At 38.9% G+C, this 25787-nt stretch overlaps 2 protein-coding genes across 2 annotated transcripts in view; both read right to left on the reverse strand.

Annotated features, from left to right (window-relative positions):
• LOC114474021 (long-chain-fatty-acid--CoA ligase 3-like) overlaps positions 1–25787 on the reverse strand; it is a 78420-nt gene that overhangs the window by 15524 nt on the left and 37109 nt on the right. Inside the window, exons 4-12 of the mRNA XM_028463868.1 lie at positions 25242–25351; positions 22998–23136; positions 13898–14048; positions 8045–8168; positions 6733–6804; positions 5057–5196; positions 4804–4976; positions 3430–3504; positions 2022–2213 (exon numbers count right to left, since the gene is read on the reverse strand). Of these exons, the coding sequence (XP_028319669.1) occupies positions 2022–2213; positions 3430–3504; positions 4804–4976; positions 5057–5196; positions 6733–6804; positions 8045–8168; positions 13898–14048; positions 22998–23136; positions 25242–25351 (1176 nt within the window). The remainder of the gene's footprint in view (positions 1–2021; positions 2214–3429; positions 3505–4803; positions 4977–5056; positions 5197–6732; positions 6805–8044; positions 8169–13897; positions 14049–22997; positions 23137–25241; positions 25352–25787) is intronic.
• LOC114474025 (zinc finger BED domain-containing protein 4-like) lies at positions 16670–20268 on the reverse strand. The gene is made up of 2 exons (XM_028463882.1): positions 18165–20268; positions 16670–17950 (listed from the first exon to the last, which is right to left on the reverse strand). Exons 1-2 carry the CDS (start codon positions 18635–18637, stop codon positions 16846–16848), a joined length of 1578 nt encoding a protein of 525 aa, XP_028319683.1. The 5' UTR covers positions 18638–20268; the 3' UTR covers positions 16670–16845.

The raw sequence follows: 25787 nt of genomic DNA on the forward strand, positions 1-25787 counted from the left end.
AAGCCATTTAATCCTGCTGCGCTTGATGTTTGAATATGAATTGGTGAGTTTGAATGTTTGTTGCTCAGGAGCATGCTATGCTAATTGAATGCTAACGTAATGCCATTCGACTATGTTAGGTGGCTAATGTTGTATTAGGTACCATTATGTTGAGTGTCGTGTTGACCCAGTATAATTGTTAACACTGTTTAAGTATTGAATTGTGTTGTTTGAGTGATTATTATTATTATGAAAATGTCTTTCTCTGATATATTCAATCATTGTATCATTGCTATATGAGAATGACATTTAATGATGGAATTAATTCAGATTTATTGATTATTGTGTACACAGAAGAATGAACTAGTTAGTGAATATATTATTTATATGTTTTAATTATACAGGCCAGGTTTCCTTGCTATGGGTACCAACTGATGGTGAGAAATCTGGGAGGAGGCTGTTGCAGCCTTGTTCGTCCCCTTCATTCTTGCTGCTTTCAGACGTGTGGAAGCGTATTAGGAGCGTATTAAAAGCTGCTGCTTTTATGGACTACTTTGTGACCTGAGAAACTCTCATCTGGTGGTGAAACACCACCGGCCACTTTGATGAACTCATGGAAATTTCCAAGCTTTGGAAGTGGAACCACAACGGCACCATAGTCATAGTAAACCTGAGTGCACTCGAAATACTGCAACTGTAAATATTGTGCGTAACTGTTGGTTTTTCTGGGTGTGTAAATATTGTCAATATATGGTATTAACTAAAACACTGCCCAATATTGCCTTATTTATTGTCCATTCCCTCCTTGAGTCGAATCTATCTTCTGAAACCCTAGTCCAATACTACTAACGTCTAAAATATTACTACTGTAATTAAACTAACACCACATACTGTATTATGACGTAAATGCTACACGTTCGTCCACTATTTTCATTATATCCATATCTTCTAAGGCTCTTAAATAAATAGTCTCAGCTCGAGTCCAGGTGGGCATCGCCATGTCGTTACCAGCGCTTCATTGCACATGCGCAAATCGACCGAAATTAACTTAAAGGGGAATTATGGTCGTGTGTAATTCAGAATTAAAATCGGAATAAACCAGCCACCTAAATCGGATTTAAGTTTAATTCGGAATTAAATTAGCATTAGGAATGAAGTGTTACGTCAGTTTACAGAGGAATTAATTTCTATTCTGCTTTAAAGAGGAATTAAAGCTCTCATGTAAACGTGGCCAGTGTCTGATGGTATCTGGCCTGCTTAGGGAAATCTGACCAGAACTGACCAGGAGAGAGTTCTGTAATTACATATCAGTAATTAGACAATGTTTTAGGACCATATAACACATTTCCATGTGAGTTGAAAGTGTCACAATCGGACATGCTAAAGCTCTCGCGACGTAAACTTGCATGATTTCAGCGTAATGTCCCATTATCATAGATTGTCTTAAGCTTTTAAATTTTAGTAGTTGACTCTATTAACCCTATTCAGCATGTTTGACACGATTCCAGGAAGTTTAATACCAGCCTGTCATTGCCCGATCCCGTTAGATCTATGAAGCTAAGCAGGTCTGGGCCTGGTTAGTAGTTGGATGGGAGACCACTGAGAATTCCAGGTGCCACAGTGGGGTGGCAGTCGCTGCAGTGGTATTTGTCATTGTGTCCTTGGGCAAGGCACTTCACCTACATTGCCTAGTATGAACGTAGTGTGTGAGTGATTGTTGGTGGTGGTCGGAGGGTCCGATGGCGCACTATGGCAGCCTCGCTTCCGTCAGTCTGCCCCAGGGCAGCTGTGGCTACAACAGTAGTTTGCCACCACTAATTGTGGAGTGAAAGAATAATGCCTTAATTCTGTAAAGTGACTTTGAGTATCTATGATAAAGCGCTATATAAAATTGATGCATTATTATTATTATTATTAATAACCAGTAAAGTCCTGTAAACACGGAACGATGGAAATGTGACATGAAACGGAAAGTAGTAAAGTCTAAAAGGAAATTTGGGAAACATTAAAATGGAAAACATGCGCCAATTGTTGTGGCTCACCAATGATCTTGAGGCAGCCGTCTTCCTGAAACTCCCCGATGTCTCCGGTGCAGAACCATCGCTGGCCGTTTTCATCCACGATAAAGTCATCTTGGTTTTTGTCCTGGTTCTTGTAGTATCCCATGGTTACATTGGGCCCACCAATCAGAATTTCCCCTCTTGCATGAGGGTGGTCTGTGCTATAGTAATTACCTAAAGGCAGAATAGAAATTCTTAAATAATGTTTATATGAAAACTAAATCTGTCTTGTTTACATATTGAGCAAAACAATGAGTTTTAAACCATTGCATGAAAAAGCAGGAGGTTTGTTTTCCTTTAGACCAGTGGTCTCCAACCCGTTGATTGCGATCGACTGGTCAATCTTTGAAACATTCCCTGGAGATGACTTCTCCTGTGTATGAAAGTGTGATTGCTGGGTCACCTCATCCACACAGTTGCTCCGGTCAGAGAGCACACACCTACAGCATGACAACAGTGATCAACTGTTCATCAATTCACTGATGTAAGGGATAAACCATGTGATCAGATGGTATTTTCCTCATGAGCGCCGAACATTTGTGTGGTGTGACCCTGGATTTCCACCGGATACGTATCTGCACCGAAACTGCTCCGCTGCGTGACTTCAGTGCAATCAGCAGTCCAGTAATTACCACCTCCTGTGTTTGCTGAGCATCTGTTACAGTAAGAACTCAGGTTATCTCTGTTCTGCACAGGCTTATTTTCGTTAACTTGCTGCAGCACAGCTCCAGCTTCCAGCAAAAATAGAAGTGCAGGGTAATTGTTGCAGAGGGCAGTAGCATGACTCAGCAGTTATGGTGCTGTGCTGGAGCAGATGGTGCACGCGGTGGAAATTGACACATTGACTTTAATGGAAACCTTTCTGCTGCTTTGCTGTTTCGCAGCAGTTACGCATCCAGTGGAAATCCAGAGTGACAGAGAAAATTATCGCCCGTACATTCTGTGGTCCGGACCCCTTAGCGGCCGAACACAACGATGTAAAAAAAATAGCTGCCCAAATGAAACATAGGAGATGTATAATAATCGCATGATCCAGTCCTTGTATTTTTTCAGCGTAACAGGCACATTAAATTGACCAATAGGATCAAATGATGTGGCCAGTTTAATATGCTAGATACAGATAGCATTTTGGGTTCATTATTTTTGAATGTTGAACCAAAGCATTTCATGTATTTTAAATAAAGTTAGCCTGAATAAAAAGTGTGCAAGTGGAAGTAAAATCCAAATATTTATTTATTTTTTTACACTTCATTGGGTGGAGGTCAGGGATCTTGGTCTTGAAAAGGTTGGAGACCACTGATTTAAAGGATATGATGCAGCTGATTTCCTGCAGTGTGACGGTTACGGCTCATCAGGCTGAAAAAAGTGTCATTGAGTGGTTCTTACTCACCATCAGCCCAGTTTTTGAGTTTGATCTCACAACAAACTAGTGGTCCTCCCACTCTCCCAGTGCTGTAGTCCCAATCTGTAACAGACACACACAACGTGTATGCACGCACACGCACACACACACAGTGAACAAGCCAAACATTAGCATAGTAACCCCATTTAAAGATGCTGGAAACAATAATGTAGAGTAGGCCTCATAGATCAATAAATAAAAGATCATTTGTTGTAAAAAAAAATATGAAAGGTTGAAATTGCCACTGGGTCATTCCATGTCATTTCAACAAATGTTTCGCGCACTTTTTTTCCAAGTGTCCCATAACTATTCAATAGGCACACTGTATATTTTTTATTTGATCGGATCAATACTTTTCGAGATATGGACAGTTTAGTGAGGTTGGTATGTGCCTGATTTTTGAGCATCCTTATTATTCTTCCATTTTCAGCTTCCAATATGTCAGGAACTACATCACATAGGAAGCTGAAATTTGGTACAATAATACAGCTCCATCTACTCTCTCTGAAAATACAAAAAGATCTGCTATACATCCTATCTGGTTGACATGCCAACTCCTCAAAATTGGAAAAAAGTTTTTTTGGGTCTGGACCATGTTTGGGCCTTCAGTAAACACCTTAGCGTATGCCTCAGCTCTAGAACTATGAACATAGACTGTTCACATCATTAATGATTAGTCATATATATGCAGTAGTTCTTGGGTGACACGCTTTTAAAATCAGAATAAATACCTTTTTTTTTTACTATTTTCATTGGCCCATAACTTGACCAGATGTCCTGATTGACCCAGGACAGTTTTCAGAGTTACGTCCCATGTCCCTGTCAATTTCCCCCAAACCATTGATTGTCCCGGTTTTTCACAAGCTCAGTCCTATTTGTCCCGTTTATTAAGAAATGGCCTCAACGCAGCAGCGCATTTAGCTTAAAAACAAAATCTCTGTGGTCTGAGTTGTCAATAACAACAGTTGCCGTAGTAACACTTGCCATATGAACCAATTAAAAAGCTCAAGAGTCTTCCACACGTTGGCATTGACAATATCACTTGTTCGCTTCCTCTTATGGAAGCGAACAAGTTTTTTTCATTGTTCAAAACTATTTATGTGAAACGTTTTTTTTAATTGATTGATGGCCATTACAACTAAAAGCATATGTAAATAGTTACTTTTGAAAATCTGTCGTCTTCTTTGGTTAAATAACGGTCCCGGTTTTGAGTTTTAAAAGTCTGCTCACCATAACTGCAGGTGGGAATTTGTTGAAATGACATTGGATAACCCCTACATCAAAATGGAGTGTCAAAATGAACACTTTTGTGTGTGTGTGTGTGTGCGTGTGCATGTGTTAGAGACAGACGGTCATTCTTACGTTCACTAATGGTTCCCGCCCCACAGGTCTCAGTCAGTCCGTATCCTTGACCCACAGGACAGCACAGACACACGTTCATGAAGCGCTGCGTGGCTGCAGAGAGAGGAGCTCCCCCTGATAACAGGAGGCGTGTCCGGCCTCCCAACAGGTTACGAATTTTACTAAATATCAGCCTGGATGGACAGAGGAAGTCATACACACATTTATTTATTCACCTTTTCTTAGTTAAAAACACTAACTGACACACACACACCTGTCACACAGAGGTGTGCTGTGTCCTTTAGCCAGCTGCTCCAGCTTGTAATTGTACGCTAGGATGAAGAGTGTGCGCTGCAGACAGCTCATCTCCTCCACTTTCATCATCACGTTCTTATAAATGCGATCCATGATCTCCTGCATTCCAGTTGATGTAGAACATATGTTAGTGAAGACCAGGGTTGGGGTCAATTACATTTTTAAATTACAATGATGTCTTAAATTATCCATATTCAATTACAACTCAATTACGATTACGTTGACAGGCATTTTTTCCAATTACAACTATTGTTTTGCCCCAGAAAGTCAATTGCAATTATGTTCTCAATTACAAAAGTTAAATTACAATTAATCACAATTACTTTAATAAATAAGCCCATATAACTAAACATTCCTTATGTGTTAGCTTTCTGTTAGCATCTTTTATGATAGAAGTCAGCTGTAGAATACATTAAAAAATATCATCTATCATCTCCTTTTTGTGTCAATAAACCCCTCGATTTAATTATTAATATTTATTTTTAATGGTAAAATTATCCTTATGAGAACTGATAGGTAAACTTGATATGAATTATAATATTTTAATCATTGTTAACTACATATGTGTAAGCCATAGAACTGTAACATGGTTCCCCAGTTTTGTGTTTAATTAAATTGTAAATTATTACAATTACAAAGTCAATTATCTGAACTCAATTACAATCACAACAGAAACAGAATTTTCCAATTACGATTTCATGTGTAATTGACCCCAACCCTGGTGCAGACGGAGAGGGAGATATAAATGTGAAAGTTCTCTCAGCTTTAGTGACACCATTTATTTATATTTTAAAAAGAGTTTGGTTTTGTTCAGAAGGTTAAACAGTTCACCAATAAAACATCTGTGGTGGTAAAAAAGGAAGCAATAACAGGAAAGTATAAAACCAACATTATAAGAAGTATATTTGGACAATATCTACTTGTTGCCCAGTTGATATAATGTTGATGCCTCACTGTGATCAGCCCATTATTTTAATAGAGCTACAAATGAAAGTTCAAGGCTTGACTTTTAAAGCCTTTGGTCGCTTTTGTACGCTGTACATTTTAGGACATCCTCAGGTGTCAGAGTGAGGCATCAGGAAAACCAAACAGACTCACGACTCAGCAAAACCTCCGTCAAATGAAACGCCCTCAGGCTTCAAAATAAAAGTCATCAGGCCTCAGTTTGTAAAACATGACATGGCGTTTTATTTTGAAGAAACCGGAAATACACATGACGTCATCAATATGCTGCTTTGGATACAATAGGAAATTGAAAGCTGTTATTTTCTATTTATTTTTAAAGAATAAGATATATCAACGTTTCATTTAACTATTATAGGTCATTTTATTTTATCTTATGTATTTATTAATCAAACAATAAGTTGATGTATCTTAACTGTTAAAAAATAATGGCTTTTCAACTTACTTAGTCATGTGCTCTTCCAGTTCCTAACTATGAAACTATGAATACCTGTTCCTAGACAGTTTTAGCAGGATAAAGAAGCAGCTTTGTCATTGAAACGTTATCACAGTGGTTTGTCTCCATGGGGAACATCCGTGCTGGATGATGAAGAGTTTAATATGAAGAAGATCAAGGCTTCCGTTCATTACTATTAGTGTGGAGAGATGGTGCGCGTTGGGTATACTACGTACCGGCACCGCTGCCATCATTGTGGGCTGCAGGATGCTGATGTCGCCCTTACTTCCTTTCTTGATTTTGGTCGACTGTGGAAACAGAAGGAAAGTGTGGAAACACTGATTCTCTTGGTTTTTACATGAATCCAATGTAAAGGTTTGTTTGATTATCCATAATGCTCTTTTTTTTTTTCCCACTGTTCTAAACATATTTATGACAATGTTTTTTTCATCCTCAAAAGGTCATTGTATTTGTTAGAAAACTAAATTTAGGACCTCAGATTTTAGAATTATTTAAAGCTTACATTTAAATATACATGATATATCTACATATAAATGCTAAATGTTAAATATAAATATTACTTGTTAAATCGAAATGTTAAATCTAAATCTTACATTTAAATATACATGTTATATCTAAATCTAAATGCTGAACGGTAAAAAGAAATATTACATGTTAAATCTAAATCTTACATTTAAATATACATGTTATATCTAAATCTAAATGCTGAACGGTAAAAAGAAATATTACATGTTAAATCTAAATCTTACATTTAAATATACATGTTATATCTAAATCTAAATGCTGAACGGTAAATATAAATATTACATGTTAAATCTAAATCTTACATTTAAATATACATGTTATATCTAAATGCTAAATATTAAATATAAATGTGACACGTTAAATCTAAATACTAAATCTAAATGTTAAATCTAAATATTTAGCAAATATGCAAATTCACCGGAAGTACCAAAATAAAAGCTCATTGAAAACTTAAAAAATTCACATTTTTAAACACGGTTTGCTGTTAAATGTTGTGAAAAGTTGCTGTTTATACTGTATGTACCCATATAACCATTTCTGCGTCACGTCCACGTCATTAAATCTATTTCCATTTTGTTCCATCATCTTTCCCTGTTAGTGTTAATAGTCAATTACTATTATTAATTTAACATTTATATGCTTCAGGGGGCAAGAGATTTACAATATCCTTTCATAAAACCTTTAACCCTCAGCCACACGTTCAACAGAAAAATCTCATGGAAATGTGTTATGGTCCCAAAATATTATCTGTAAACCTTTAATTACCACCAACCAATGAACCCTTCTGACGTTTTGCAAGAAATCCCTCACCAGGTAAACTGATCTCCAGTTCAGCTGATACACCATCAGCTAAACCTGTCTTCATAGCAAAGCCTTTTCACATTTAAATGCAGTCATAATAATCTGAAGTAACACATTAAAAACACACTTCAGATGAAGCCCTGCATTCGTTTTCAGTCACAAGATGACATCACCACATCTGTGACGTTTGTGAAGCGTTACCTGATCCACGAGGGTATGAGGTGATGAATAGCCGATCCTGCAGCCGTGGGAGATACATACGAGTTCTGCGCTCAGCTCCAGGACATGTGCCAGGGGCAGGTAGCCGATGTAAGTATCCTCCTCACTGCAAGCACAGCAACGACAGGAATGAAGCCAATGCTACCAAAGCAAGAGTGTGATGCAAAAATCGTCTAATTGTGTGCGGCCGTCAACATAAATGCAGAAAAAGCCAGAAATATACACAAACCAGGAAAAAATAAAAAATAAAAAACACACTTTGCCAGTAAATAAGCAGGAAATTACTTGCAACTACAAAAGTACATGTAATTACAATAATTAGACAAAATGACAAGAAAAATAATAGAAATGACTGCAAAAAAACCACAAAACACAACAAACAAAAATGTACAAAGCGACAAAAACATGCAAAATAACTCAAAGAAAATAAAGATGATAATAAAAAAAATATATAAAAAAGTGCACATAAAACGAGAGAAAAATACAGTATATACACAATGGTAATAAAAACATCTCACGCCAACAGACATTTAATTTTGGTCGGTTCTTTCCGTGCGAGCCCCAAAATAAACATCTGTCATTGTTCTGCTGCAACATTCAGTAAAAACACCAGAAATGTGTTAGAGAGTCACTTTGGCAAATAAACATGGTTTATGTATTGATGTATTAGGCCTTTACCATGTCCTCATCTGCTAAAAAAAAATGATTGTCACGAGCAGCTTTAACAAAGTAAATTCTCCTTAAAGGGTCAGTATTATGAAAAAAATCCCTTTATATTGTTTTGCTACAGTGAAATACCCTTTAGCCTCATTCAGAGGGCCAAAGTTGGAAAAGTTCTGTTATTCCACATTTTGTAAAAAGTCAGCTCCAAACGGACGAGTTGGAGTTTTCTCACCTTGAGTCATAAGGCGGAAACTCCTCCTCCTGACAATCCTGGCTCCTCCTACCCTACATAAGAATGCAAGAATGTGAGCTCCTACCTCTCAAACTAAATCACAGGTCAAATAAACATAGTGAAGGCAGGTTGACATCACAGTTAATATATATATATATATATATATATATATATATATATATATATATAAGAGGTGTCGAAGAGGTGACAAGGAAAGCGGCTACGGCCAAATACCTCCAACGAGTAAGGCATGCCCTACAAAGCCAGCTCAATGGCAAGAACAAGTCCCGGGCAATAAACAGCTACGCCCTGCCAGTAATCAGATACCCTGCAGGAATAATAAGCTGGCCAAAGGTTGAGATACACCCCACAGATGTTAAGACACGAAAACTCCTAACCATGCACGGAGGGTTCCACCCCAAATCCAGCACCCTGAGACTGTACGCTAGCCGGAAGGAAGGAGGCCGAGGACTAGTAAGCGTGAGAGACACTATCCAGGATGAAACATCCAAGATCCATAAGTACATCAAGGACAAGACTCCGACAGATGACGTGCTCAGTGAATGTCTCAGACAATGGGGAACAGAAGATGAGGTGCTGGAGGTTCCATCATGGGAGGACAAGCCCCTACACGGGATGTACCACCGAAACATAACTGAAGTGGTGGATATCAAGAAATCCTACCAATGGCTAGACAGAGCCGGACTAAAGGACAGCACAGAGGCACTCATCATGGCTGCACAGGAGCAGGCCTTGAGCACCAGAGCAATAGAGGCCCAGATCTACCACACCAGACAAGACCCCAGGTGTAGACTGTGCAAAGAGGCCAATGAGACAATCCAGCACATAACTGCAGGGTGTAAGATGCTGGCAGGGAAAGCTTACATGGAGCGCCATAACCAAGTGACTGGTATAGTGTACAGAAACATCTGTGCAGAGTGTGGGCTGGAAACCCCAAAGTCAAAGTGGGAAACACCTCCAAAGGTGGTAGAGAATGACCGAGCCAAGATCCTGTGGGACTTCCAGATACAGATGGACAGAATGGTAATGGAGAACCAACCGGACATTGTGGTGGTGGACAAAGAGCAGAGGAAAGTCGTTGTGGTCGACATAGCAATACCAAGCGACTTCAACATCAGGAAAAAGGAACACGAGAAACTAGAGAAATACCAGGGGCTCAGAGAAGAGTTGGAGAAAACCTGGAGGGTGAAGGCATCAGTGGTGCCCGTGGTCATTGGGGCACTCGGGGCAGTGACCCCCAGACTGGAGGAGTGGCTCCAGCAGATCCCAGGAAATACATCAGACATCTCAGTCCAGAAAAGTGAAGTTCTAGGAACAGCAAAGATACTGCGCAGAACCCTCAAGCTCCCAGGCCTCGGTAGAGGACCCGAGCTTGGAGGAAAAAAGAGAGACCGCCCGCGGAGGGTGAGGAAGAGTTTTTTTTTTTTTTTGTTTTTTTTTTATAATAATCAGTTTAAAGATAATCTGAAGCGCCTTTATGGGATGATCTGACATGTTTGTGTCCCAATACGATGCAGCTGTAGGACAAAACAATTGGCTATTGTCTTAAATGGACTAATCCTGTGGTTAGAAGGAGGAGATAATGATTTACTCTCCTGCTAGTCATGCATATGGATGAAGGCCCAAAAAACAGCTAGTTTTTAAAACAGGCGAGTTTGGGAAAATAAACCTCAAATACTATGTAGTTGGGGTTCTTACAACAAATAGCATAATACTAGACCTTTAAAGCTACAGTATGTAGAATTATGTTCCGAATCGACCAGCATCCTTGTGAATGTGCATGACTGAGAAGCTGTTTGCAGTGACATGGTCGCTAACACCTCATAGCGACTTTTTTCTAAAGAGCGACTATCAACAAATCGAGCGACTGTTATTGGAGAGTTTTCTGATGTTTTAGAGCAGGAGTGTCAAACTCATTTTAATTCAGGGGCCAAATATGGACCAGTTTAATCTCATGCAGGCTGTAGATCATAGGCAGTAAAATTTGCAGTTTTATTATTAACTTGCCCTAGTTTGCACTTAGACATATAATAGTATTTCTAAAGTATATAAGACAATGGCCACACCCAGAAATTACTCATAAGGACACATCAAAGCAATCAGTAGATGCCTCTGAGGAAGACTGACAGTTAGCAGTCAAAACATGTTAGTACCGTAATTTCATTCATTTCATTGGCCGCATTACAATAACTAAGCAATTTTCAAAGAAAAATCCATACAAATGCCGCAGCCTAACTTAGGCCACACTCTATTGGCTGATGAGGGTGCCTTCAAACAACTCGGCCAATCAGAACAGGCAGGTAGGCGGGCTGTTGTACTCAAGTTAGGTTTCACGAAAATGTACATGTGTCAACTGATAAGTTTCCTTTACGACATGAAGTTTCCTCCTCACTGCTCCACGTCTACATATCAGTCCATTTACAGTTGTTTATGGTCACTGTTTACTGGAACCAGACTGATGCACCGCTTCATCTATGGAGCGATCACAGTGAGTCAGAATACGGACGTGATCGCTTCTGAACAAATCTAACGTGATGATTAGGTAACTTCATGCTGTTATGCTAATATTACAAACTGGCTGACTTTTACTGTAGACGGAGTGGAGATCAGATCATTCTGGATACAGCCTGTATCCAGGATGATCTCCGCTTCGTCTGCCCGTCCTTCTTACGGAAGCGTCTCCATTAGCCTGAGAGTCCAGAGCACCGATCAATCCTGAACAAACCTAACGCTGTGATTTAACAACTTCATGCTGTTATGCTACTATTACAAACTGCTTGACTTTTACTTCATCCAAGTTGCTGCTGCTGCAGCGGGCGAGCTCTCTCTCTCTCTCTGACAACATTTCTCCGCATCGTTGCTATGACGAGGCAGTGTGCATCATGACAAAATGAATGATCAGAATGATTCAGTGCGAGCAAGAACGATTTAATGTTAATTTCATTGTTCCACCTGGTCTAATGTGATGGAGCTCAATTTTGTGATGGCATGAAGGTTTTAAACCCAGGAAAAATACGCAATTTAGCCGCGTCGTTGTTTAAGTCGCTTGGTTCAAAGCGTAAGAAAAAAGTAGTGGCTTGTAGTCCGGAAATGACGGTAGATCAAGGAAAATTTTGCTGGCCTCTGTGAAAGCGTGTTATGTTTCTCTTTGTGCTGAGAATCTGTTTCAATACTTACTGTATGTATATAATCATGTGATTCTATCAGATTAAAAGTGCTGTTACATTGTTAATAATCACATGAAGGAAGAAATGTTGTCATAGTCCTCTAACCTCGTCTAATGAACTCAAGTTTCCATCCTCCCAGATTTGCACTGAGCTCTCCCTGGTGTATTTCCTTCCTCCCATGTAACGTTCCCCAGAGTACAGCCAGCTTTGCTCATCATGGAAGCAGCTGAGTAGCAGTAGCGTGAGGAATAATATTAGCTGGATAAGTGCATTTCCTGCATTTACCAGAATTTTTTCCTTGCAGTGCATGTGTGCAACAATCAGCAGATGTTGCTTTGTTTTGAATTCACAGCGCAGTGTGACTTTGATCAACGAAAACTTTCCACCGACGACCCTTTGTTCCGTGACTAATTTGTGACGAGAATGGGAATTGAAAACCGGTTCCCAGTGTTTCTTTTATTTGAATTGTTAAATATTTCAATATCAGTGCAATTTTTGTATTAACTATTTGTATTCCAGTAATGTTTGACACATCAGCATTGCATCATTTTTACAACCAACTTATTTATTTTTTGTGATTTAAATGATATTACTTGGTGTGATTAATTAAAGGTCCAGTATGATGCTATTTTTCACCCATCTCCATTTGTTCTAAGAACCCCAACAACATAGTATTTGAGGTTCATTTTACCAAACTTGCCTGTTTTCCAGAGTTTTATCCTCTGAAAAGTCAATTTAATGACGCTTCTAAAAACAGGCTGTTTTGCACCGGAGTGTTAAGCTTCTCGGTCACATTATTCTCCTCCTCTCCTCTCCTAACCACAGGAATAGTCCATTTAAAATGATAATAATTTGTTTTGTCCAGCCGCTGCGTCGCATTTCGGGGCGCAGCCTTTGGTCTTCAGGCCAGGGTCTCCTTTTATGATGCTGCTGTTATGATGTATATGTACCCATGTTTTATTATTCTATTATGATGTTGCACTATTCATTTCTCCACTGCTCTGTACAGCACTATGTGATTTTATCTGCGAAAAGTGCTATATAAATAAATTACTTACTGACTGACAAACACGTCAGATCATGTCAAAGGCAATATAAGGCGATATAACGGCTACTAAAAATGGAACTGATTGTGTACGCACACACTGCGCTTTGGATGATCTATATACTGAATAATCTATATACAGCATGTAAATATATTATCTGTGTACAAAGGGACTAGTGGTTAAGAGAACAGGCTTTTAATCGTAGCATCACTGGTTCTGATCTCCCTGGTCCATCACTGTGGGATGTTGATCAGTCCCTTATATTAACCATAACTGCTCCCTGGGTGCTACACTGTGACTGCTCACTGCTCCTCAGGGAGGGGTTAAATCAGAGAACACATTTTGTGTATGTAGCTTTACATATATGACAATAAAGTATAATATATATTCTATATTAAACTACAGTGTTTGTTTTAGCTGTGAGGTAGTTTGAGAAGGAGGAGCTCACATTCTTATAGGGTAGGAGGAGCCAGGATTGTCAGGAGGAGGAGTTTCTCCCTTATGACGTAATAGTGGGGCAAAAACCCAACTGTCCTGTTTAAATCTGACTTTTTACAAAATGTGGAATAACAAGGGAGGGAGGAAACAACTTTTTTAACTTTGGCCCTAAAAAAGGAATGTATATCACTGTAGAAAAACCATTGTAAAATGATTTTTTCATAATACTGTTTGTTGGTAAAATACAGAGTGGGTGGGTGCCATTTACCACAGGTTGGGAAGCCTGTCGGCCATTCCAGTGATGCCAGCGATGATGTTGCTGTGGGAGATCATGACGCCCTTTGGGTGGCCCGTGGATCCACTGGTGTACATGATGACTGCGATGTCTGAGGACTGAGGCTGCTCACGCTCACGTGATGCTGGGACGTGATCAGAGAAAAAAAACACTATGATCCACATGCCTGACCACCATGATACACAGGAACAATAGAAAATACTGTTTAATACACACAAAGGTGGTCTTTTCCAAATATAAAAGACGTGCAGCAGGAACAAAACTGGGTCATTCATTATTCATTAATTATTGCAGATGTTCCTATTTTATTTTACTCTGGAAAAGGTATAGAACATGTCTTAGAAGTTGTAGAGAAAAAAATTAGGAAGTTTAACAAATGTTTTGATAATAACAGGTTGTCCTTAAATATTGGTAAAACTAAATTTATGAGCAGATATTGAGGCTTCTTTATTCATAGAAGGGATTCAAATGCAACAAACAAATGAGATTAAGTGTTTGGGTATAATGATTGATTGTGATGGAAATCACATATAGACTAAACAAAAGTTAAAATATCCAAAATTATGGCTGTTTTCCACAAGGTAAAGCAGCCACAGAATCAAAAGGCTGTGTATATATTGTATAACTCACTGATTGTTCCGTATCAGACTTATTGTGCTGAAGTGTGGGGCAGTGCCTGTAAATCATACACAAAGCGACTTCTCCCTCTGGTTCTCCTGTTTCTTGTGTTGTGGTCTGTGTATCAGTATTAATGCTATATCGAGAACTCGTGCAATGAGAAAGGTTCCACGCTGTTTGGAGTGTTATTAATTAATCGCAATTAATGCAATAAAGTCCCAGCCCTAATATAAATATAATATTAATAGCAGTAGTTGACTTGATGAACTCTATTTAACATGTTTGGTAAGTTTAAAGTCATCTAAACATGGAAAGACGATGAAATGGAAACAAACGGAAACAGGTAAACTGACACAGAAATGAATTGTAGTTCCAAAAATATTGCAGTAGATGAATGACTCAAATGAATTCATTGTTCATGACCACATTTACTATTGAAATAGTCATTTTTTCTGTTTTTGCCTTTTCCGATAGATGCAACCCAACAGCTACCGTTACTGAGCTTCTGCTCTGCATGTGTACAAAAGTGTTTTATTGTTTAAAGCAGGGGTTCTCAACCTTGTATTTGGGGTCGTGAGACACTGAGAGGGGGTCACCAGATGCCTTCAAGAAACTAACAATATTTTATTGATATTTTTGATTATTTTAGCCGTTTTCTGCAACTACATCAAACTTACCATATTTCCATCATATTTCTCGCCATATTTTTGCCCCTTTAAAAACATTATTGCTACATTACTCCCATTTCTGCCACTTCTCCATCAAATTTAAATGTCTTTTCTGTCATTTTTTTTCTACTTTCAAGACAATTTGGGCATTTATAAACCCTTTCCACAACTTTTCCACCTAATGTCACATATGTTGGCCAATTATTGTCACTTTTAACCTCTTTTCATCATATTTCATGCTTATTTTTGACAATTTAATGACATTCACAATTTGTCATGTCCATTATTTGCCAGTTGAAACTAATTGTTTGTACTTTTATTTGTCCGTTTTTGGCCACTCTAATTTGCAACTTTTAACCGACTTCTGTGGTTTTTAAAATCCCCATTTCACCATTTTCTGTCATTTTTAACCCATTTTATTTCTGATTCAAACAAGGATTTACATCTTTAAGATGACTATAATAATAATAATAAATGTTCCTGGATAACAGTGGATATTATTCAGATGAATAAATAAATGTGGTTATTACAGATTCATAGAACAATAGACCATCATTTTACTGACTTTATGGATGGACCCCAAAAATCTCTCCCCTTTATCCCCCCTTATAGATGGTGTCTGTCTCCACATGGCTGTTCTTCAATGTTCATGTCTGTGTTCAACCACCTTCAGCTACAGTGGGGGTCCCCGCCAGTGTTAATTTTGGCAGAAAATTCTGATTTAGTCTTAGTCTTAGTCTTTTGAATAACACACCATTTAGTCTTAGTCTAGTTTTAGTCTTCTGAAATCTTTTAGTCTTAGTCTAGTTTTAGTAGACTAAACATTAGCAGATATTAGTCGACGACATCTACAGTGGACTTAGTCGACTAAATGTTTCTTTTTTCATGGAATGGTTAGGTATAAGGGTTTGCAATACAAAATATGCAATACAGACACAGATAACGGTTGTAATACAACATGTATTTTATTCTTAATGTCTTAACAGAACTCTCCTCCTTCAATATTGCATCAATCTCCAGTTTGATCTTCTGTGGACTATGTGCATCATTGATGCATGAGATCTAAAATGTGTTGAATTCAGGGGCTTATTTTGAACAAAATCCAAGTTAAATAACTGGTTGGGCTACAATGCCTCACGTCTTGCGACTCTGTGCAAAATCAACAAGATATAAACAGAACAGACAAGTGCAATTCTGAAATTTAAAATAAAAAATGTATTGGCTGTAACTACCAAAGAGTACTCCTTTGTCTTCAAGTAAAAAAGAAAAACCTTGTCTCTCAGCATTGAAAATACAGGTAAATATCACATTAAACTAAAAAAGCACACAACTCTGTGAACATCATCTTCATCATCTCTTACTATGCATTGAGTGCAAAATCAGATATTTGAAAAGAAAAAATAAATATGTAAAAGAAAATATGCATCGTCATTGCACAAAAAATGAAATTCTTCTGTTAATAAATAAAAAGAGGTATCAATAAGCTCAACTCAAAACAAGTGAATTACATGCTAAGCTGTAATGCCATTTTTGCATGGAACAAAAAATCTCTGTTCTCATATTAAATAAAACAAATACCAATATCAAGTTGTGCAGCTACAGGAAATGCTGTAAATAGCAGTGAACACAACTGTTCTATTTCTCTCTGTTCATTTTAAGGAAAGCGCTTCGCTCCAATGTGACCCTTCCTCTGTTGCGCCGTCCTCTTGTGAGGTCACCTGTGATGCTGAATACCCTCTCTGCAAAAGCTTGAGAAGCTGGCATAGCCAACAAGTCTAACGCAAGTGGCTTTAAACTGTGATAAAAACTGTCACTCTTTTCCAGCCAGAAGTCTGTTCCTGTATCCTCAGTGATGGGATGTGAAAGTTCTTCCTTGTACTTGATGATCTGCTGCCTGATGCTGGTTGTGGAGGTTTTCTGTTTAAGCCGCGTGGTGCGGCATTTTGAGAGGAACCTAAATACAGGCTGCTTTGAGGATGGTGCTGCTTCTGGTTCCTCAATCACCTCTTCTTCTGCATCTTCTTCAGACTGGTCCACCTCCTGTCTTGTGTGTGGGAAAGTGCATTTGACCACATAGTCCTCTGCCTGTTTCAGCAGTTCCGGGATATTTCCATCAGCCACATCAACATTAACAAGGATTTCACAGACAGTTGGGTTGACAAAGCAGGCAGCTGCTGCAAGCGGTGAGAACTTTTCATCAGCTGAATCCAAGAAGCAAGCAAAACGCTGGTTCAGATTTGCTCTCATTTTCTCCGCAAGAGTGGCGAGGTCTCTGTACTGAGTGCTCTCTGCAAAGTCAGTTAGGTGACTCAGCAGATCAAAGAGGGCAGGAACCACTAGGGACATAGATGAGGTGTCACTCTGGAGGGTTTTAGTGTGTTCCGCAAAAGGCAGCAGTAGGTCTTGGATTGATGAAAGCTTTTGCCACTCACTGGTAAGCAAACCGTCCCATCCCATGTCACTTGCGATTTGACAGACTGCATCTTTGACTGTGAGGAGTCGTGTGACCATGCTGAATGTGCTCGACCAGCGTGTGGGGCAGTCATTTACAACAATAAGACCACACTGGTCCAGTACCCTCTGTGTTGCAACTGAGGACTTGCGAAAGAGCTTCACCACCGACCTTGCTTTGTTGAGGACTCTTTTGACACTCGTCTCTTTCTGCAACATGTGGACCACAAGTTGTATAGTATGCACCACACACGGTGTCCAGTCCATTTCCATGTCGACATGATGGTACCTAAAAACAGGAAGAAAGGACTACCAAATAAGTATTTAACCTAATAAAGTGACTGGTGCGTGTGTGTGTGTGTGTGTGTGTGTGTGTGTGTGTGTGTGTGTGTGTGTGTGTGTGTGTGTGTGTGTGTGTGTGTGTGTGTGTGTATATTCATGTGTCGGGGAAAATCATTCATGTGATAATTGGCATTTAAAAGAATAAACTAATCATGGCTCACCGCTGGTCTTCCGTTACAGATTCAGAATCACTTTCCATTGTGGACCCAGGGGAGTCGTCCTCTGAGTCTGAGCTTGTTTCTTCTGCTGTTGTGTGTTTAAAGGCTGCCACCATGTTACTCCCATTGTCCGTTATTACGGTCAGGATCCTCTCCTTTGGTATGGCCCACTCCTGCATACATTTATCCACGTATGCCTTGATAGACAGTGCAGTGTGTGGGTGAGCTACTTGTTCAAGGGCCAACAATATGTGTACAGGTTTACTTTGTTCAACACAAAAGTAGCATGCGCTTATGGCAAGGAATGAGGCTGTCAGTCCTTTTTTTGTCCACATGTCAAGGCCAATCGATACTCTCCGGGCAGCAGCCAGTCTCTCTTTGAATCTCTGTCTTTCATGTTCATACTGTGTTTCAATCAAATTGCTCATTTTGGTTTTCTTTGGAACTGTTAGTCTCCGATCTACTATCTCCATCATTAGCACAAAGTCCTCGTCTTCAATTGTTGTGACTGGTAAACCTGTGCGTCCAATCCATCTAGCTATGGCCTGCTCCTTGGTATGTTGTTCTTTCGATTCAGTTTTGTATTTTGAAGAACTTTGGAAAGCTGTAGAGATGGTCTGCTGCTGGGTTTCACTAGCAGCACTAGCTTTATTTCCACTTGGCCCATGGTCATCTTTGTAATCAGACTTCTTCTGTATCTGTGAGGGTGAAAAGGGGGGAAGCAAGCTGTGATTCTTTTCTTTCTTGCCCAATCTCCTCAAGCCTCTCTGACACACACACACACACACAGACACAGACACAGACACACACACAGACACACACACACACACACACACACACACACACACAGACACACACACACACACGTATGTTTATTAAGCTGGCTTTTGCCTTCACAAATCTGCCATCTCAGTGTGAAATGAGAATAACTGCTTAGGCTACAATGACACCCACACACACAATCTACTTATAGTAGGCCTAGATATTTCATTCAATTTGAGAATATTGAATATTTATAATCCTATTAATTCAGCGAGATAATCGCCTCAGACTCAGTTTTATCAATACAGTTCAAATGTGGATTCCTTTAGCTTCTATCGTACTCCAAGTTTAGCAGACACACAGGTGTTGATATGATAAAATAACCGTAGCTTACCTTCGCATGTATTTCTTGATGAGTCGTCTGTAAATGTCGCTTCAAGTTGGTGGTGTTTTTCCCGGAAATTTTTGCTCCACACGCTGTACAGGCGGTCTTGTTGTCCTTGTTGTCATATGTGAAGTGCGACCAAATGTCAATTCTTCGTTTTCGCCCTAGTCCTGACATGTCTATTGCGCACGAGACATGCAGTTTCCCTCGGACATGGTAGGCTAAACCGTTGTGTTACGTATTTCTCCTCTTAGCTGCTGCGTTTGTTTCGGGTTTGTTTACCTGTTGTTGCTGGCGGGCATTTGCCGCGGTATTTTAAAAATGGCTGCCTCCCTCCGCACAGATCAACCAATGAGATCAACGTATCCTCAAAAGATTCGCTCTGATTGGATTTCTTCCCAACTTGTCCCGCAAAAAGAGCAGTTCTGATTGGATCTCTTCTCCATTCGTCACGCCTTCGAGTTTCGTCTCGTTTTTATTCGTGGACTACAGTGTCAGTTATCCTTCGTCTCAGTCTTCGTCTTCATATCTGACTTTTATTTAGTTTTTATTTAGTTATCGTCCGTGAAAAAGGTTCGTTGACGAACATTTTTCGTCATAGTCTTAGTCTACGAAATTAACACTGGTCCCCGCTCTCTGGAACCTTTATTTTGGGGGTCGCGGGCTGAAAAAGTTGAGAACCACTGGTTTAAAGGACAAACCAAAGTAAAATAATTTATGATAAACAAACAAACTAGTCTGCATGTCAGGAAATAATAGAAATAGCTTTGTTACTCCAAAAGGAAAAGCTTTAATTGACAGATTATGTCATGTGAGGTTAACATTGTGCGTAAACATGACACTCCCTAATATCCCAGTGAAACATCCTCCCTTTCTAATCCCACTTCCTCCTCTCTCTCTTTATCTGCACATGAGACTACCAGGGTGTCCCCGTTGTGGGTCACTTGGTTCAAGCAGAGCCTCACAGAGAGAAACCTTAATCTGATACAGATGTTTGCACTTCCTCATTCACATGACCCCAAGAGACTGCTACCAACACAACGTGTACCCCAGCACTTCAGCATAATGAGTGTCATGATCCATGGAAAGTCATCCACTAGCTTTACTCTAGCACGAGTGTTCCTCAATAGTTCAGGAGGTCAAATATTACAGTTTCATTTGTACTCTCTCCACAAACACATGCAGGCTTCTGCCCACATGTTAACATCTGGAATAAATGTTGCATTGTCCTCAATGCTACAGTTCCTATAACCCAGTGGTTTTCAACCTTTTCAGCCTGTGACCTCCAAAATAAAGATTCCAGAGACAGAGGACCCCACTGTACCGTCATGTGGAGACAGGACCATCTATAAGGGGGAATAGAGGGGAGAGATTTTTGGGGTCCATCCATAAAGTCAGCAAAATGATGGTCCATTGTTCTATGAATCTGTGATAACCACATTTATTTATTCATCTGAATAATATCTACTGTTATCCAGGATGTTTACTATTATTATTATAGTCAAATTAAAGATAGAAATCCTTGTTTTAATCAGAAATTAAATGGGTTAAAAGTGAACAAAAACGGTGGAAAAGGTGGTGAAAATGGGATTTTAATTGGTTAAAAGTTAAAAATTAGAGTGGACATAAACAGACAAAAGTTTAAACACACATACAATGGGCATGACAAGTCGTGAATTTGGTTAAATTGTAAAAAAAAAAAAAGAAAAAGTATGATATATTAGGCTTTAGGATTCAGGATTTCTGGGCCGATCAACGAGTTTAAATAAAACTGATCAGACAATGTGCAGACAAAGTGGAAGAAGAAAAAATAAATAAATAATCACAGATCCGATCATATGAATTCAGGTTGTTTTTTAGGTATCGACTAAATTCCTTTGGTATTACCTGATACAGATTCACGGAAAACCAAACGCTACCATGTTTCAGGACCTAAACGCAGCCTTGTGACTGTGAGGGAGTGGAGGAGATCAATCATTTCCATGCAGGACCTGAACATAACATTTGTTATCAGTGTGTGTGTGGAAGCGTGGCCCTTTAACTGCAAATGAATGCACTGGTCGCTCGACCAGTGTGCGGAGTGAGGGAGCGTGTGTGTCTAGAGCAGATGGATTATAAACCGAATGGCGTTTTTAGCAAAATAAACGTAGCAGCTGTTGAATTAAACTGTGTCATACTCAATGACTGATGTGAAGCAACTACAAGAGAGTTGAAGATGAAACTGTGGAGGCAGACCACACTGGAATTATGTGAAGCCTCAATCAGCATTAGCATTAGCATTAGTGCAGCAAACACATATTTACTGACTGTGTCATCGCAAAACCTGCTGTTGCTTATAGTCCGTATTCACAGGTGCACAGCGGAGGTTGGGGGCGCACACACACTCACACACACACAGAAACACGCACACACGCGCACTACTGTGTCCACCACCGCTCTGAAAAAGACAAAAGTCTCTGGTGTGAAAGCGAAAGTAAACGGGAGCTCATTGCTCCACTTTTGACATGCTCGGGCCAAATAAACAAAACAAGCGTACACACACATACAAACACACACACACATACAAACACACACACACAGAAACTAACAGCAGACGCGTTCAGAGCCAGTAGACTGGGGGAGAAGTCCGGTGCTCAGCCGAGAGACATTTTTGCTGTTTTCTCACAGGTTTTCACCTTTGTGCACAAATGTGAGTGAAATAAAGCCGTGTCACGTAAAGCAAACCAGTCTTGGATGTAAATGCAACGATAAAACAATGCAATGAGGGCATCTACAGAAAGTTTCATCATGACAATGACGTCATTGATCGGATCGGCGAATTAAGACATTACAGCCAATCACATTAATTGCATAAAACGCAAAATATCGGCCGATCCGATATAGTCGATCAGATCGGTGTAAAGCCTATGATATATGGTAAAAAGAGGTTAAAAATGACAATAATAGGTCAACATAATGTGACATTAGGTGGGGAAAGTGGTAGAAAGCATTTATAAGTGCCGAAAATGTCTTGAAAGGAGAAAAAATGTGCAGAAAATGCCTACCTAATCATGCTCTAAATAAAAATAAAAATATTTTTTTAATGTATAAAAAAAAATGATTAAATTAATAACAGTAAAAAATAAAATAAAAATAAAGTATATTTGCATTTTCTTTTCTTTTTTTCACTTTATTTATCAATCTATATTTAATTTTTGGACAGTGTTTTTTTTTTTTTTTGTATTTTTTCCACTTGTATTTATGTATTTGTATCTAATTTTCAATTTTCCATTTTGTTATTTTTCACATTTATTTAGTTATTCATTTATATTTCATTTTAACAGATTTGTCCCTCCATAGAAAGTCAAGCTTGCTGCATGGTTTACGCCACAAATTGTGTTTCCATGGAAACTAAGGTGTTTTCTCTTTGATGAAACAGCCCTTCCTGTTAGGACCCAGCTTAAATGAGCCGCACACTTAACTGGAATTAACCCTGAGCTGGGTTTTATGAATAACAATGGTGGACGTTTATTTTGTGGGTTTACATGAAAAGATCAAAGAGCTAAATCTGAATGTCTCATAGAGTGACGTGATATGATGGAGAAAACCGGGAACCTTTTTAAAACAACTTCTGCTTAGCTCTTATTTGTGGCGTGTACATAAAAAATAAAAAATGTTAAGGATAAATACATTTGTGACACAGTGCTTACCATTTTCTGACAGGACACCCATCTTTTGGACTGTAGCCATGTTATGGATGGTTATGTTTTGTGGATAGCCCGGCCACGTTGTTGGTGTGTTGTCCACCACAATTATATGCTGCAACCTTGGGACTTTAATCAAGATGGCCTAATGTGCAAACACACACAAACACAGAAACACATACACACTGACATTTATTTACATGTGACAAGGTGAAAACTAGTGTTCTTTGTCTAGGAAATTAATGAATTCTGCAAGTACGATTCTCATCAAAATCTGAATCAGAATTGTTTTATTCTTATGAACAGGTTCACAACTAGGAATTTTTTTCGGTTCAATTGTGCAACATGAAACATATAGCACATAACTTACATAAATAATAACTATAAAAAAATGAAACTATAAGACTATAAGGGCATGCATAAGAAGATTAAATTTAAACTATGATGAATTCTATAACAAGTGTATAAAGACTTGGCTAATAATAGATTTGTGCCTGTAAACTTATTACTATTAATCATTGCATTTATTTTACGCTAAACATGCAGACATTTAGTGATCAATTCAAGGGAATATTTGTATTTACAACTTAGGCTCTGATTATTCCCACATACAGTTTATCATATTAGTAAAGTGACCAAGTGAGACATGGAAACTTCAGATAGAACATATTTAGGTAACTTGTAGCTGTTAGCGCTAGCTAATAAATGATCATGTTTGAAGAAATGTTGTGTGGAAAAAGACTTTTCTTAATAAATAAACAATGTCCATCCTTGGACAGTTAAGTTTACACAACAGAAACACATGAAATAGTTTTCTATCAGATAAAGACATAACCTGTGTTGGAAATGTCACACTTCATACTATAAACTACAATCTCAACAAGTATATACTGTCTATATATACTATGAGTATGATTAGCATGATGATCGTTCTACTGAAGTACGTATACTTCCAAGTTTCCCAAGATGCATTTGGAACCTACATTGACAAAAACCTGAATCACACTGAGGATAAATATCTCTGTTGATTCTCCACCTTTGAAAGTTCTGAAAACATTTGAAGTGAGAAAGTGACCAAGTAGAATATCAACATGTGCTCATTTCATCCATAAAACTCACGTAAACACATTTTATTGTAACATTTCACATATTTTCAGAGACCCTCCATTATGCTACTTACAAAACTTCAGGTTACTTAAAAACAAGAGCCCTATTTACAAACACGTTAAAAAAAAACTAATTGAAGACAGGAAGAGATGCTTTTATTTTGAAATGGAGATGTTTAATTTTTAGGTTGAAGCCGGTATCACGGTCTGAGTTTACCTCCGTACTGAGATTATAGTCCTAACCCTAACATAAGCCAATAAACAAATAAAACACGTCCGTTCACTTTGAAACAAATCAATTTTTTTTAAGAAAAAATTCATTTTTCAGTCGTACGCATGTGCGCGCATGGGCATATATAATCTCAGTACGACGTGAACTCATTACGTGAGTACTGAGTCACAGGACCATTTCACATTCCGCTCGCAATGCATCATGGGACGGTTGAGTATGAGTAGTGTGCACACCGTGCATACTTAAAAAATGTCCCCATATAGTATACATCCTGGTATTTCTCACATACTCAATCTTTTCATACTATCTAATGTGAACACACTACATACTCATTTAGACGTTAGTATGACATGTACAACACAGCCATAGTGGAGGCCTCAAACAGTCAATAGTTTGAAAATTGCTCAGAAAACAAAACAAAAAAAAAAAACATGTAAAAGGTTGGGCTGTGCTTTAGATCCTCTACACTGTGATGTCGGCCCCTACGCAGTGCTGCATTTCAATCAGCATTTTCTGCACTTGTTTCCTTATTTTATCAGTACCGTCGTAATAATTGTTGCACACCTGGACACTAAAGGAACATCTCAGAGAATAAACAGTTATAATTAGCACCCGTTTGTGCGTCTCTGTTTGTACCAAGACGCCCGGGCAAAGTGTCAAAGCATGTCATCGACACCCTTGTTTTGCCCCAATATGCGGACGGCTTCTCCTTTGCTGCTCTATTTCGTAAGAAACCGGCGCAAATCAGCCTCATGGTAAACGTAACTCACATGAAGCTCATTGGCCGACAGCGAGGCGGGCCGAGCGTCAGTCTTTTGAATAAGATGTTATTTCTTGTCTATACATGATCTGTGAGTATTTACGCAGAGGATAACACAATATCTCATATAAAAGGGTTACAGTTTTTCTCACCTGAAGTCTGGTCTCCAGGAGCTCTCTGCTGGTAATGATGTGGGTGACCTCAGTCTCATTAAGGCCATGAGCAACAGCTGGACCTCCCAACGTAGCGTAAAGTGTGACCACTGCAAAAACAAACACACATACAAGCTTTTTAAATAATTAGCTTATCGCTGAGCTGTTTTCCCATAGCCTCAGCTCCAATAAACTCTTTCACACTCTGGAACTATGCATGCACGACCTGGGGGGGTCAAAGGTCAGAGGGATATAAACGTAAACAAGCTCGGTTGGTTAGTTGATATTTCCAACCTAACAGCGTTTGTAATGTTATTGAGATGGTTAGTGTTTTAATAGTGTTTATATTCTTAATAGGGATGTAACGATTAATAAGGCAGTAAGGCAGTTAAAAATCGATTCATAGGTATCACGATTCACATCGATACCGTGAAAATTGAACCGCAGTACTTTTTTATTCAGAAGTGTTGGCGGCGGGCGGAATCTGGTAATACTTTCTTTCTGGCCGCTTTCTACTTTTAAACATGTTCATAAATGATTCCTTAC

Source organism: Gouania willdenowi, chromosome 13 (assembly GCF_900634775.1).
Source record: "Gouania willdenowi chromosome 13, fGouWil2.1, whole genome shotgun sequence".
In the NCBI taxonomy this organism is placed as follows: Eukaryota; Metazoa; Chordata; class Actinopteri; order Blenniiformes; family Gobiesocidae; genus Gouania; species Gouania willdenowi.